The 16,637-nt window shown below is 44.7% G+C and overlaps 2 protein-coding genes across 2 annotated transcripts in view; one reads left to right on the top strand and one right to left on the bottom strand.

Annotated features, from left to right (window-relative positions):
- Window positions 1–16,637, bottom strand: part of arhgef2a (Rho guanine nucleotide exchange factor (GEF) 2a) — a 125,672-nt gene that overhangs the window by 45,884 nt on the left and 63,151 nt on the right. The window lies entirely within an intron of this gene.
- bet1 (Bet1 golgi vesicular membrane trafficking protein) lies at window positions 10,372–15,391 on the top strand. Its single transcript, XM_079570572.1, has 4 exons — window positions 10,372–10,521; window positions 12,272–12,378; window positions 13,341–13,397; window positions 14,991–15,391. Exons 1-4 carry the CDS (start codon window positions 10,503–10,505, stop codon window positions 15,144–15,146), a joined length of 339 nt encoding a protein of 112 aa, XP_079426698.1. The 5' UTR covers window positions 10,372–10,502; the 3' UTR covers window positions 15,147–15,391.

Below are 16,637 nucleotides of genomic sequence, written 5' to 3'. Positions count from 1 at the left end.
CGGGAGAAAACCCAACCTTCCTCTTCTGAGAGACGGCGTCTGTCCAAGCGTGCCCTCGCCTTGCTTCGCCAACGCAAGCGCTTTGTGGAGCATGATGGGGTTCTCTTTCGTAGAGCTTACCGTTCTGACGGTGGGGAGGAAATTCTCCAGCTTCTTCTTCCAGCTTCCCTACGGGAGGAAACTTTGCACCTTCTTCATCAGCAGCATGGCCATCAGGGCATGGAAAGGACCACAGAGTTGGTACGTCAGCGGTGCTATTGGCCGGGAATGTCCAGTGACATCCGGGATTGGGTCCAGGGGTGTCAGCGGTGCCAAGTGGCAAAGGATGCTAGCCAAGTGTCCCACAGCTACATGGGGCACCTACTTGCCTCCCGGCCCAATGAGATCCTCGCCATGGATTTCACATTGCTTGAGCCCTCACGAAACGGGTATGAAAACGTTTTGGTTATGACCGATGTGTTCAGTAAATTCACCGTCGCAGTTCCAACGCGTGACCAAACGGCTTCTACTGTGGCCCAAGTGCTGATTTCAGAGTGGTTCTATAAGTTTGGCGTCCCTGGTCGTTTGCACTCTGACCAGGGAAGGAGTTTCGAGAGTGCTTTGATTTGGCAACTTTGCTCGTTGTATGGTGTAGAAAAGTCTCGCACAACCCCATATCATCCCGCTGGCAATGGGCAATGTGAGCGATTCAATCGCACTCTCCACAATCTCCTTCGGACATTGCCGGTGCCACAGAAGCGGGATTGGGCTTTTTCGCTACCCCAGGTCCTCTTCTGTTACAACACAACCCCACATCAGGGCACAGGAGAGTCTCCGTACTACTTGATGTTCGGCCAAGAGCCGAGGCTTCCAATCGACTTCCTTCTCGGAAGGATCGAAGAACCAAGGTCTGGTGAGGTGCAAGGTTGGGTGGCCGAGCACCAAGAGAGGCTCAGGCTTGCGTTTGGCTGTGCTCGAGAGAGGCTTCTTGCAGCCGCGAATCGTAGGAAAGAGCGTCATGATCAACAGGTGCGGCATGCGCCACTGCTTGTGGGTCAGCGGGTGTATGTGAGGGATCATAGTTTCAGAGGGCGCCATAAAATCCAGGATCTTTGGAGTTCGGTTGTCCATCAGAGAGGGTGCAGTTCACACCGTGGCTCCTGTTGACGACTTGCATAGGGTTCGGAATGTACATCGCAACATGCTGAAAGCCGTTGTAGAGCCTATGGACGTTGCTGATCAGGCCCCCTGCTCACCCCCTCTACCAAACGTGGCCCCCCTTGAGGATTCTTACTCTTCAGACAGTGATGTGTGGCTTTTGGTCTCCGAACCTCACCAGCCTGTGGGTGCTCCTAGCGCCTCTCTTCGGGCTCCAGTGGGGACCTCTGCTAGTGCGCCAGCAGCGACACCTTCCCAGGAACCATCTTCAGCTGACCTCGATCGACCAAGCACCAGTGCTCAAGCATTACGTCGGACCACTCGGTCTAGAGCTGGTCAACATTCAAACGTACATCGACTTCCCCAGGCTGCTGGTAGTCAAACTACTGAGCAGGTTGGTAGGGCTCTGGACCCCATTTCCAATCTTCAGGCTGCTGTCTTTAGACCTTGGTCTTGATCTTCGATCGTCGGGACGACGATACAAAAAAACGGGGGGTAGATGTGACAGTGTGGAGGGCATCTGCCCTCCCCATACCTGTTTCTTGGGGCGCTCCTCCTCGCGCTCCTCCTGGTGCTCCTCCTCTCGCTCCTCCTTGTGCTCCTCCTCCCGCTCCTCCTCTCGCACCTGGCTTGGCAATGATTGGGGGGTGGAGACCCGAAGGGATTTAGGCTTGGGTTGGCGGATCAGATCCCTCTTGCTTCTTCCCCGCGCTGGTCTGTTTGTGGGTCCACGGAGTTGCGCCTTGGGAAGCGTTTGTGGTGGCTTCACACGCCGTGGTCACCGCAGTACTCACTGCTTCTACCCTACGTTGGTGAGTTTTGTATGCCGCCTGTTATGCACAATTCATGCACACTTGGCGCTCAACTGTGCTCTTTCCAGTGCTCTGGCGCATGTTGACGCCTGGTCGGCTGTCATATTCAGCTGCTGCTTTGGGAATCACCGCTTACTCCTCTCTGGTGAGTTTGGCACATAGTTGCTTCTCATGCCACGGTACTGTGCATGACAGACACTTACGAGTGTTCTTCTCCTTCCCCAGTGTCACTGCGGCCCGTAGAGGCTGCGACAAGGTTCGTTGTGCCATCAGCGTGGGACGTTTGGGTAAGCGGCACGTCTTGCCTTTTTGACCCGTCTGGCCTGCCCTGCCCGTCCTAATTCCTCGTCTATTTAGTGTGGTGCGTATCGCGCACGTTTGCGGAGGCTGGGAGTGCACCTCCGCCGGGGTCTAGAGACCGGTGCTTTCCCTGTCGGTAAGTTGCTGGTTTCTGCCTGACTCCTCTTTTTCAAATTCTAATCCACGGTCTCCTAACATGGTGCGTTTCCACCATAGCGGGACCAACTGCACCTCCCGCGTCAGCTGGGGATACCGCCTTGGCCCACACCATCCACGCGCTGCTACAGCGAAACTCCTCCCACCCTGTTGTTCTGGATGACACAAACTGGTAAAACCTTTTTTTGAGTTCCATTTATTTCGACCAACGAGTTTCCGCAGTTGTTCCCACAACTGTTCCCATCTGTTCAACGGGAACAGTTCCATGTACATATTGTATATTTTTAACTGTATATAACGGGTGTTTGATTTATTTTGCAATTTGTTTGCTGCATGGTTTGTACTTTTGTTTGGGTTGTCTTTATTTTGTTCCACTGTGCGATTTTAAAGAACATTGGCCTTTTAACTGTTAAATAAAAATATACATTTTTATATTAAAGGTTTTGTCTCTGCCCTACTTTAAAAAAAGGTAAAACGAACCTGTGTCTGCCTTGTGCAGGGTCCTAGGCCTATCCTAGGTGGCGTTGTTGACTAACTATTGACCTGCATTCCTCACCATGCCACATATATATATATATATAATTATAAATAATGTGTATGTATCAAGGGTAAGATGAAGTGTTCACTCTGGTTTATTTTATGGATGGATCCCCTCATGACCATGGGTGGGGTCAGTGGATGTTTGGACCTCAGTCCATTCTGGAGTGCATCTCATGCAAGTGTCAGAAGAAGTTACAGACCGCAGGTGTTCCTGCTGGAGCGACAGCCTCAACTGCACGGGGCCTGCAAGTGCATCATCACATCAGAAAGACATTCTGCTATCAGATGATGAATCACTGTTCACCTGTTTAACAGACCTGTCCATAACAATACAACAAAATAAAGTTTTTTTTATTATGAATACTGTCACTAAAACATGGACTATTCTGACTGTTTCTTTTTAAATGTTGTTTTGGTGTAAGGCACGCTGATCTGCTCTGAACATAAACTGTGCCCTATAAATAAAATGGCTTTGTCTATAAAAACAAAAACGCTCCACTAATGTTGTTTCCTCATGTTTATGTGATGAACTCCCCGGGGGCAGAAAGTGCTGCTACTCCAGAGCGACAGAGCAGAATAACTATCCTCATTATGTTTCAAGATCAAATCTTACAAAGTCATGTTGAAATGAGGGTATTTTGGTGCTGCCCTCAGAGTTACAGCCATTTAAAGCCAAAACACAATATTCTTAATGAATCAAATGCCACAAATGGTACATTTCTAAAGATAATGTAACATTGCCATAAATGAGGAAACATGTGGATAATATAAGTCAAATAGAACCAGAATGAAAAGATAAAGTTTAGTCTACAAGAAAACAGAGTCCTCCTTGGTCATGAAGGAAAATGTACAATAACTGATGATCTAAAGCAGGGCTCAGTAAGGTCGGTGGAGGACGATTTTCTTCATCGTCAAAAGACCAAGGGCCGGACTCTCCAGTTGTAGATTGAAGTAAAGCATCACATTCAGTACGAGGCCGCGTACCGTAGCAACACATTGTGACAAAGAACATTACCTCAGACCTCGGCCCTGTTCTGATCTCTGAATCTGTGCCGTTACCATCAGGGCGGCGCTACTGTGTGCCACGCTTTAATAAGATCAGACTGAGGAACTCCTTTGTTCATCACTCCATCCTGACACCAAATGAGGAGCTCATAAACTCATAAAATGAAAGTGTGTCATGGCAAGTGGACAACTGTTTATCACGTCTTTGTGAAATGTCTTATATCTGCATGTCTTTGTATTTTGTGTTGATATGGAGCTACTGAACTGCAAAACTCATTTCAGGCGGTCTGCCTTGCCTCATCCGGACTCTGCTCCACCACCCCAGCTCAGAGACTCTCAAACATCTATTGTGCTTCTTTATGTAAATACTTGTAAATAAACTTTTCTATGCCTTCGCTGTCACTTCAATGAGCCGGTCGTGACACGATCTATCTTTGTGTAATAATATTCCTCGAAATCCTCCTGAGGGGCAGAGGTTTTGACCCCCAGGCCTGACGTTGATTTCTTCTGCAGTGCATGTGCAGATAGAAGGATGACTTCTTGACCCTGGCCAGGGGTTCAGCTGCGGTCAGCGTGATGGTGTGTGATAGTGTCTGGACAGCAGTCAGACAAATGCATAATGCATCCAATCTGCCTCACGGAGGTCGAGCCCTGGTCAAGTCTGCGAGCGCCGTCAGACACCGAGCCGCGCCTACAAACGCAATAAGGAGATTGAGTCTGCGGCTGTATTTGTTTAGCACCGAGTCTGGAGACATGATGGATGAGGCCATTGGAGTCTGCTGTGTGACGTCATCTGCCCCAGTCTGAACACTGCAAAAACGACATCTTCAAACCAGAATATTCATCTTCATTTCACTGTCTAGTAATCAATCAAATCAAATCAATTTTATTTGTATAGCGCTTTTCATACATGTCATGTAACACAAAGTGCTTTACAGATTTAAAAACATTCTCTCACACCCACCTCCTTCCAAAAATACAGACACATTGTCGCATTCACACTCCCCCCACCACCTCCCCAGAGACACACACAAGCACACAATACACACTCAAGGTAAAACAGTGGAGACTATGGACAAAAGGCTGAGATAAGGCTGGGTGCAGATAAACCAGGTAAGGGAACACCATCTAAGGAGCCGTCTGCATCGGGAGCGGCACCTCGGCTGCAGCCACAGGGACCAACACAGGGTGCCCGGACAACACCACACCTCCATCCAGACACCCACAAGACAGCCCCCCAGCAGCCACAGCCAATCACCGCTCCCGAGGCAGAGGGCTCCTTCAGAGGAAACTGGAAGAGCATAAAAATTGTTAAAATAAATAAAAGTACGTAAGTAAAATCGAATAATAGGATAATAAAAAATAAGACCGAGAGGTAAAATACATAAATAAAAAATAAATATTAATAACTATTAAATGTCAATTTAATTAATGATAAGGTGCTGATAAATAATAATAAATAGGCCTAGCAAAAATAAATATCAGTTAAAAGCTAAGCTAAAAAGGTGGGTCTTGAGCCTGCTCTTAAAAACATGAACGTTCTCTGCGGCCCTGAGCTCCTCCTCAGGTGGTTCCAGAGGCGAGGGCCGTAATATTGGAAAGACGCCTCACCATGAGTCTTTTTGTTGACTTAGGAATAACTAGGAGACCCCTGCCCGGGGAGCGAAGGGGCCGTGAAGGTTCGTAAGGTAAAAGCAGTTCTGAAAGATAAGAAGGACCAAGACCATTAAGACATTTAAAAACCATTAAAAGAACTTTAAAATCGATCCTGAAACACACGGGGAGCCAATGCACCGATTCTCAAACCGGAGTAATGTGGTCCCGCCTCCTGGTCTTCGTCAGGACATGAGCTGCTGAATTTTGTAAAAGTTTTAAACCTGAGATCCTCTTTTTGGGAAGACCAGAAAGCAGGGCATTACAGTAGTCGATACGACTGGTGATAAAAGCATGCATGAGCGTCTCCGTGTTGGCCCGAGAGAGAATGGGGCGACTCTGGCTATGTTCTTTAGATAGTAAAAAACTATCTTTGTGATATTCTTAATGTGTGGAACAAAAGTCAGCTCAGAGTCAAAGATCACGCCCAGGTTCTTCACCTGTGAGGAAGGATTCATAGACAGTGACTGTAGTTTGGGTAAAAGTCTCTCTCTCTGGGCCTCAGGGCCGATGATTAACATTTCAGTTTTGTCCTGGTTAAGCTGGAGAAAGTTTTCTGCCATCCAGGATTTGATTCTAAAATACAGTTAAAAAGTGCATCTATGGCCTGGTGTCATCAGGAGACATGGAGATGTATAACTGTGTATCATCAGCATAACTGTGAAAGTTGACTCCGTGTCTCCTGATGACATCACCAAGAGGGAGCATATACAGATTAAAAAGCACTGGGCCTAAAATCGAACCCTGGGGCACACCACATGTGATTTTATGGACCTTAGAGGAGAAGGTATCCACACTCACCATGAACGTCCTGTCTGTGAGGTAGAAAGTAAACCATTTGTGTCCAGCACCAGAGCGGCCGATGTGTTTTAAACGAGTTAAAAGAATAGTGTGGTCGACTATATCAAAGGCAGCGCTCAAATCCAGGAGAACCAACACTGTGACCTTCTGTGAGTCATAATTTAGTCTAAAATTGTTTAAAAAGGGCGGTCTCGGTGCTGTGGTTTACCCTGAAGCCAGACTGGAATTTCTCAAGGACATTATGTGCATTTATAAAATCAGTAAGTTGGGTAAAAACAAGTTTTTCTAAAATTTTGCTTAAAAATGGTAAGTTGGATACTGGTCTAAAATTGTTAAAATCATTAAAATCCGAATTGCTCTTCTTCAACAGGGGCCTCACCACCGCCCCTTTAAACGCAGCAGGGAAGACCCCATCTGAAGAGAGCAATTCATCATGTTTAGAAGCTTGTCTCTAAAAGATCCATAAAATGTTTTTAAAAATGGGGTTGGGACCGGGTCTAAAAGACATGTGGTGGGCCTCACTGAGGAGAAAATGGGGTTTGATTGATTTCTGTGCTAGATTACAATGTGTTTTCTGTGTGGACTTTCCCCTAACTGAACTAAAACATGCACAGTCGGATCATGCTCTGGGTAGGTGCAGTACTAACGGAGCTCATGACCTCGAGATGAGACCCTGGACGCTGACGCCTGCTGCTATACGACATATACCGCATCAGATTGACTTCCAAACAGACACCAGCCGTCCTCCATCACATCCATCACATCCAACTGTCCTCAACATCAAGGGCGTCATTGATCAATGCAGGTGCTAAATGAAAAATTAAATATTCTATTTTGTTGCCATGTTGCACTTAATTTACCATTTGATGTTGCCTGTATTACAGTTTTAGGTCCCAAAATCTGATATGTCTATGAGAGAATGCTACGTGAGTAAAGAAAATGCATAAATGACTCTGCTGCTGATCCACTTTTGCACGCGCTACTGGCTTTGCACATGAGCAAATTCTTGGTAGATGACCCCTAAGGGTTGTATCAGGTGCAATAGATTTACTTTGTATTTTCAGTATACATGTATAATAGCTCTAGATGTACACATAGTTATATGTAATTAATAAAAAAACAGTTTGTTAAGAGCAAAAATGCTAATCTGCTCAAAGATGTATCCACAGGATCTGGACCTTAACACACAGAGGAGCGTCATGGATTTCTCTGTGCGACGTGCATAGCTGTGTGGGCTGGCGTTTTGAGTCCTTGTGACTTGTATTCATTGATAATAATACTTTGTTAATAATAATACTAATAATAATAGCTTGCACTTGTTTTCAGCTTACTAGACTCATAATGCTCTGTGCGTCTCCGAGGGGCACCGCACTGAGGCCAATGTGACTGAATGGCATTGTCCAGTATTTGTGCCGCTGTTTTATGAAAACTACAGCTGACAAAAGAATGGCCCACATTCAAAGAATGATGAAAAAGAAGAGTTATAGAAATGTGGCCAATGTGACTGACGATGCAATGCACGTAGGAATCTCTGTGCCACGTCAGGAGACTTCACGCACAGCCCTCACACCAATGCAGTGCAAACTTAAGTACAGATCCTGACAGAACATTGGAGTCATGGATAGAGTTCTCTTGGTGCCTGTGCTCACTGAAGGGAGACACGTCTGAGCTGAAGTTCCCTGCGGCGGCAGGGGCGGAGCAGAGACACGCCGGGTCAGCTACATTGAAACTCAGTTCCTTAACTGCACAAATATCGGCGTGCTTTACATGCTTGAGTTCACTACTAGCTACTGCTACTGTTGTAGCCTCAGCTGCCCTGGGGAAGGCAGACTGGGGCGAGGCTGCCAATCTGTGCCATGAGGTCCTTCTCTGACCACCACCGCCAACCACTCACACACCTCATTCTCACAGGCACACTGGGGGAAGTGCCTTGCTCAAAGACCTGATGACAGTCTGCACCAGCTGGAGCTGAGACTCTGTCGCCTCCATGAAGCCGTGAGGAAATGGTGTTTCCAGTGACGGATGTTCTTCTTCTTCTTATGGTGTTTAATGGCGGTTGGCAAACAACTTTTAAGTGCATTACCACCACCTCCTGGAATGGAGTGTGGGCCGGGACGGCCCCCATGAATCCAGTCTACCCAAACAAAGTCCTACAGAATAAACCCGTTCTCCCAAGAAACTTCAACTCTGCTTTCTTCATCACTCCTCGAGCTCCCTGGTAGTGTTGCCCTAGTACAGAATGTAACCTTAATTTCACATATGCACACCTTAGGCGCTTCTCTCTGCTGTTGATATCTCCCACAATGCATCACAACATGCTCAGAGTGACGTATATTGGAAAGTGGGCTGGCCCATTACAAAAATACATTTCACTTTCGTACTATTTTATAAAACATTCACTTGTTTTAAAAGTATTCCTTTCATTTGAATTCTGTTGTGCAAATATCTTTTATTCGTACAGTGTGCAGTGTGATGATGATGATGACGATGAGTATTTCTCCAGGACACACGGCCCATTCTCACAGGATCCATTTAGACATCGGGCCAATCTGCTCCATAATAGTGCACCTCTCCATCATATAGACCAGTCAGTGCTGATGGATTCTTTCTGGGCCACGGCCATTTGTAACATATTATTATACCCAGAAGCTGTTAGGATAATGGACACTGCCCAACCCCTGGGGACAGAGGAGGTCATGGTCCCGTCTTAGCTGTGTGGACCGGTTGGATATATAATACATAATTCACGCTTTGAGAACAGACTGTCACAAAGGGTGGGAAAATGTAACAATAAAGTGCATGTTATATGAATTATACCAAGTCTTCAAAGATGCACAATCAACTTAACAAAAATGAATGATCTCGTGTAACATTATCCAAACAATGCCTGTTCCACATGCACAATGAAGAGCACACATCAACAATTCACATCACAGTCTGTGATCACAAACGATGCACAAGGCACAATTGTAGTATTCTATTATATTCAACACAAACTTCAAACTGACATGTTATTCATTTAACCGGCTGATACATTTTAGATACATTTTCACATGTTGCTTCTATATTTGACTGTCGGCTAAGATTAATTGCTGGGTTTCAGGGATCACAGGGGATCAGTTTTGTAATTCATACATTTTCTTTTTAGATATGACTTATGAAAGTGTAACGCAGTTAATAGGAATAACTGGCTCCGCCCCCTGCTGGGTCCAGATGTGACATCATCACATTCTAGAACCTGAAAACAACCAATTCATGAGACTAAAAGGGTTTTGGTTTAGCCCAGTCACTAATACAATGTATCACTGTCCCATGTTCAATAAATATTGGTCATGTGGTGTTAAAAAAGTACAGAAATACTGCTTTAAAGGAACAGGCCACTGTTTTTACAAACTGAGATGTTCCTACCTGAGCTTAGACGAGTTGATGTGTACCTGTCTGGTCTTTGTGCCCGTGGAAGAGCTTGGCCGCTTCAAACTTCTCCCCCGTTTGGAGCTATGGTAATACATTGGGAGATGCCAAATGCTAACAACATCTTTGATCTTTTTGCATGACTGAGGGCACCCACAAAAACCAGACAGGTACACATCAACTCGTCTAAACTCAGGCAAGAACATATCTCTGTATGGAAAAACTGTGACCTGTTCCTTTAAAGTAGGAAACAAAAGCTAGAGAAGTGAATGAATTGATTTTTCACTTGCCAGACAGACAATTATCAAAAGGTCGTGAAACAACTAAAAATAGATCAAAACAGTATAAAGGAAATAAGTGATGTATATGTCTATATTATAATGTTTTTTTTTTTTTGCTGTGTTTACAACATACTCTGTAATGGCAAACATAACGGTACACTACAGGGACCCAGCTTTAAGAACACACTAAATTGACATGGGGGTGATTTAATGTGGTGCTATGGTTCGCGTTTTGACCCTCCGCAGCCACCGTCTGATGTCGTGGCGTTGCCGTGTTGTCAGCATTGACAGGTTGTCAGCTCGGTTCAGAGTCCGTACCCGCACTTACATATCGGCCCCAGACACGTCCGGACCAGAGGTTCAGATCGAGATCCCTCAGATCAGCTGCTCCTGAGGCCGAGCCGACATGAGACGCGCCAATTTAGGTAAGAAACATGGCGCTAGCAAACATTAGCCTGCGCGGTTAGCTTCACTGTTAGCTGCTAGCTGTAAATAAACACTAGCTAGCTCATATACAGGGCGTTTTGTGCCACGATGGACTGACAGAACTATAACACATTAAGTATCACATGTCTCTGTCTGGCCACAATGAGCTGAGAGTGAAAGAGCATTCATTTACTTCAATAATGGAACTCTACTTCCTGTCTTCTATGGGCCCCATGTTTAGACCCTGCCAGCCTGTAGTTCATGTTAATTCAGCTAATAACAGTGTGTTGAAACCCCCAGGGATCATTACTGTGGCATTCCCAGGCCCTCTCTTTGTGACTGCCCTCTCTGTGATGACTGTCCTCCCTGCTGTGGCATGCTGGGTGCCTGGGAGAGTCAGGATGTTTACCTGTGGGCCGCCAGAGGACTCAGAGCTCAGGATCTCTGCCATATGGCAAAGCATTATGGGATTTGCAGCGGGCTTATTCCATAATAAATAAATAGGGATTTGGAAATAGAAAATACTGGTGTTATTATTCTTGTTAAGACGCTTCAGTGCGTTAGATGGATTTATCACTCAGCTAATGTAGTTGTTCCGCAGCTCTTTGTCCACTTTTTATACTGTTTTTAGCTAATGTCCGTCTATGGACACTGTTTGCTAGTACCCACAAACGGGGCCAATTTCCATGGCAACAGTGAATTTATAATATCATATGCACATCTGGATCCAAACTGTTGGACGATGACATCATCTAACAAACGTGTGGGTTTGTTAATTGATGATGTCATCGCTCTACTTCCGGGTCCTACAGAGCTTGAGCCCCACTTTATTGTGATTTATGTGCTTGTATCCTGCTATAGAGCTAACTACAGGCTCTTTATTAACATCTGATCACACAGACATATCACATTTACTTTAGCAATGCTTCTGACATTAATTATCACATTTTTCCCCTTACACAATGAAGGCTAGTTGTAAGTATATAAATATCTATATCTCAGATGTTGGCCTTTTATCCGTTGTTATTTCAGCAGGAGATTCAGATAAAGTTACAGTTTTGCTTTGTGTTTGTGGAACTCTCAACAGTTTGGACCTGGTAGTAGCTTATTATTGTGTGTGATGTCACACTTAATAGATGTATAGGCCTTGAACTGGGCTGCAGCAGGGGCCTGGGCTGCAGCAGGGGCCTGGGCTGCAGCAGGGGCCTGGGCTGCAGCAGGGGCCTGGGCTGCAGCAGGGGCCTGGGCTGCAGCAGGGGCCTGGGCTGCAGCAGGGGCCTGGGCTGCAGCAGGGGCCTGGGCTGCAGCAGGGGCCTGGGCTGCAGCAGGGGCCTGGGCTGCTGTTTAAACTTTATAGTATTGAATGGGCATGAATACATCTACGCAAAAGTTTTTTGTCGTGCAAATCTGTCCAAAAATGACAGAGGTTTTGACAAAAACACGGAAAGAACTTTGCGTGTCTCGTTCATTAGTCTGGAATAGCAATTCCCCAAGTAGAAACTAGTAAGGAAATGGGAACAGCATAAACCTCATTTGTGTGACTCTGTGTTCTGACTGGGGGGGGTGTATCCGGTCCAGGTTGTGTGTGAGAGATTGTCCCCATGGATGTGATCCCATAGTGGCAAATTCAGAGGCCGAGACTGTGTGAACGGGCCAAACCTCTGACTGTACAGAGAGGCCAGTCTAAATGATGAAAGTCCTCCCTGTGATGATGTTGTCCTCCCTCATGTAACCGTTGTGCTGTTTCAGGTGAGGGGGGCCCGGGCCAATATGTGTCCAGTGGGTACAGTGTGTACGAGGAGGAGAACGAGCACCTGCAGGAGGGGCTCCGGGCCAAAGTCACCGCCCTCAAGAGTGTAAGCCGGGTTTCCATTCCATTCATTTAAAATTAATTGCACCAAAAGTTTATTGAAAACACAAAACAATCACATTCAGCTGTAGGTTTTGCTAGAGATGTCTGAAAGGACATCATTATTGGTATAAAGCAGGGGTGACCAAACCTTTCATCGGGGGGCAGCTTTCAATGCCTTTGCACAAGATGTTTAAAAAACAAAAAAAATCAGCCTGTGATAAACAAAACACTTGTTAGACTTAATCCTTAATTAACTAGATAATAAAAGCCCCCTATGGACAGGTGTAACATTAGCACATGTGCTAGAGCCCTGCACGAGTCTATGTCCATATTAAATTAAATTAAATAAATAAATGAAAATGATTTTTTTTTTTACATTATGGTCTACATTTGTATTTTAGCCTCTTAAACCGAGCACATTTTCTCCAGTTCAGCTTTACCCAAATCCATAAGTTCACAGCCAATAGGCCAGTGTAACACCTCATTTGAAAGTTAAGACCTACAAACTCATCTAAATGGACCTTTATCCTCACGCTGTTGTCACTTTGTTAACATTATTTTCCCATGACTCTTTTGTTGGGTGTTTATTTTGCCTTTTAAAGTACCAATAAGAGCACCGTTAAAGTCCCGGAGCCAGTAATAGTAGATAAATCCTTAATGATGCCCATCCCTAGTGCCGACCATGTTGTGTCAGTGGGAAATGAGTCAACTGAACTTTACCTCTATCTATGTTACTTCCTGTCAGTAGCTTCAACATTCAAATAATAATAACGTTTCTTCATTAAAACTCATTCAAATGTTATTTCTTCACTGAAATGATATTGATTATTACTTACAACAGACATGATCCATCTAGGTGAAGTTTTCAAAAGCATCACATGCACTTGATTCTGACTTGCTTCTGCCTGTATAAACCCCGGTCAGGCCTGCCGTCTTCACCCTCTCTCTGTCTGTCCCCGTCCACAGCTGACCATCGACATCGGATCAGAAGTCAAGTACCAGAACAAGATGCTGGAGGACATGGTGAGTGTCACTTATCCTTCACTGATGGGCTGCTCCATGTTCTGCCATCAGTCGGAGCTGGCGCCAATACTACTCTACGGGAGAGAAACGCTTTTTGAAAGAAATTCATGTCCAAATGTTTTCCCTGCTCATTATTGTGGCTAGACTAGAAATCTGTATGAAGACAGTTACCATAGTTATGCTATAAAATGTTCAACGTTAAACTATAGATACAGACGGCATCTCTGGAATCGCCCATATATGGTCATGTTGGAAAACAGTTAAGGGGGAAAACAATTTGGAGAAAAATCTAAACTTTCTCTAATTATTCAAAAACTACTTTAACAAATGCTAAATTATGAATATAGTTTTCTACTAAAGAAAGAAACAGCGACATGGGGAGGAGCAAAGTGGTTCAACAGCCCATAAATACATAAAAAACGGAGAATGCTAACTTGATGCTACATGTTAGCATCGGGCTAATGCTAACAGTTAGCTAGCGCAAGCCAATTTACACCTGATTTTATTTATGTGTGATAACTGAGTTCATATTCCATCAGAAAATGGCTTAAAAAAGTGAAAAATTGTGTTTCTCTAAAGATTCTATTTACCCCCTCGGCAAAGCCACGCCCCCTTCTATGACGAGATGCCGTCTGTATCTATACAGACAGCATCTCTGGAATTGCCCATATATGGTCATGTTTTGAAGCAGTCAGACAGGGAAAACAAAGAAGAAATCTAAAAATCTAAATTTTCTCCAATTGCTCCAAAACTACTTAAACAAATGCTGAATTAATAGTTTTCTACAGAATAAAGATACAAAGGCACGGAGAGGAGTGAAGTGTTTCAGCAGCCCATTAATACTTAAAGAACTGACAATGCTAACACAATTCTCCATGTTAGCATCATGCTACATGCTAACTCTAGCTACAACTGCAGGGGTGCATCCAATTTAGACTTGACTTTATTTGTATGTGATAAAATAAATTCATAGTCTGTCAGAAAATGGCTAAAAAGAGTGAAATAAATTGTATTTCCATAGATACAGATACATCTCTGGAATCGCCCACATATGGTCATGTTTGAAAACAGTTAAGGGGGAAAACAATTTAGAAAAAATTGAAACTTTCTCTCATTCAAAAACTACTTAAAAATGCTGAATTGTGAATATAGTTTCTACTAAATAAAGATATAAAGACATGGAGAGGAGCAAAGTGGTTCAACAGCCCATAAATCAATAAATAACTGAGAATGCTAACCTGATGCTTCATGTTAGCATCGGGCTAATGCTAACGGTTAGCTAGCGCTAGCTACAACTGCCGTTTTTTCACTTCTACAGAACAATCTGCTGTGAGAAAATATCCACATGGGCCCGATTTACACTTTACTTTACTTATGTGATAAATGAGTTCATATTCCACCAGAAAATGGCTAAAAAAGTGGAAAATTGTGTTTCTCTAAAGATTCTATTTCCCCCCTCAGCGAAGCCACGCCCCCTTTTATGACGAGATGCCGTCTGTATCTATGTCATACTTCCTTCCCCCTTGGCCGTCTGTATCTATAGGCTCTTTAGACTGTGGTGATGTCATTACTCATGGAGGATTCTCTGTGCAGGACTCGGACTTCGACTCGACGGGCGGGCTCCTGGGGGCCACCATCGGCCGGGTAAAGCAGCTGTCCAGAGGGAGCCAGGGCAAACTGCTGTGCTACATGCTGCTCTTCTGCCTGTTCGTCTTCCTGGTGCTGTACTGGTACCTCCGCCTCAGATGACCGCCACCCGCCCGGACTGTAGCCTGAGCCCTGAGCCGGGCGTCACAGACACGTGTTTGCAAACGTCACGCGGAGGGAGGAGCTTTACAGGCTCAGTACTGTGAGCTGAAGCAGAGCCGGCCAACAGGCACCAGAGGGCCCGGGACCCGTCTAAAAACCCATCTCCAGTGGACTGCAAGCTCTTCCCAGGGAACATTTCCACCCCCAGGGTTTGCACAGGTCGCAGCTTGTCAAATTTACTGCTGGGTTCCCAGTTTGGTATCGAAAAAAAGAATACGTACATACTAGTATTGAAAAAATAAAGTTTTGATACTGTTGGTCCAGGGACAGCATTAAAGGAAGTTCCTTTTTTTCACTAAGTTTTTTTTTACACATTTCTTTTTTGTCCCAATTTCTCCAAGCTTTCCCCTCATTTTCCCCAGATTTTATTCCCCATTCATCACACATTTCTTGATTTTGAAGTCGGTATTGTAAATTTGCAGAGCTTCCATTCCTAGATTACAAATACTACTAGTATCGAAAAGCAAGTGTTGTTGAAGTACTGGTATGGAAATGCCTCCAGCCCTAGTCAATTGTTAGGCTTTTATTTTAATGCCTAAATACAAAGCTTTTGACGCCTCAAAGGCAAGTGAAAAAAATGCGTATTTCATTAAAGATTTGCAAAAAAAAAAAAACTTTGTTCACGATTTCAGCTTTTGAGACTTATTTATAACTGTTCCCTCAGTATTAAGAAACAATTAAATGCTTAGATTTGTTTTTCGGGCTTTAAAGCAGTACTAAGTAACTCTTCCCCCTAGAGGCCATAAGCGCAACTGCAGGTGTCGTAGCAAGTTACGATTTTTTTATTTATTAATTGTCTTGGAGAGTAAATACTACGCTGACAGGAAAGGCGAAGGGAGAGAGGGTTACTGTGCATCCAATTATACAATAGAAATATTTTTTTCCACTCAAACCTGGCTGTAAATACTGTTTAAAGTGACGCTAGCCCGCAGTTAGCTTTGCCCGTTAGCATGTTAGCTTCTTCTTCGTGATTCCATTAGTGTGTATTGCTTTCTCCGCACCGGGGGCAGTCAAGTTGCAAACATGGTTTTCTGGCCAGAGACACCAGGGGGAGAGGAAAGACCCTCCAACCATCCCATAAACACTTGTATTACCCCCACAGGGACTACGGAAAGGATTTATTAAGGTAAATAAGTTACTTAGTACTGCTTTAAAATTGCAAATAAATTGAGACTCGCTGCCACCTGTTTAAACCCTGAACACAGAGGATCAGACACAGATCATCACGAGGCTCAACTACAAGTCATTTAGTTTTCGATGTGATTTTGTTCTGCTTTGTTTCGCAAACAGACTGTGTAGATCTCCGACGGAGTGCTAACATTATTTAGCGACACGCCAACATTCAGAGATGTTTTCCTTCAGTGCCATCTGAAGGGCATGACGGTGAGGTTTTCTTACTGCGAGCCCGAAGGGGGGACACGGCGCACCACA

The sequence above is a fragment of the Gobius niger genome, assembly GCF_951799975.1.
Source record: "Gobius niger genome assembly, chromosome: 14".
Classification (NCBI taxonomy): Eukaryota; Metazoa; Chordata; class Actinopteri; order Gobiiformes; family Gobiidae; genus Gobius; species Gobius niger.
This window is presented reverse-complemented; position numbering and strand designations above follow the sequence as displayed.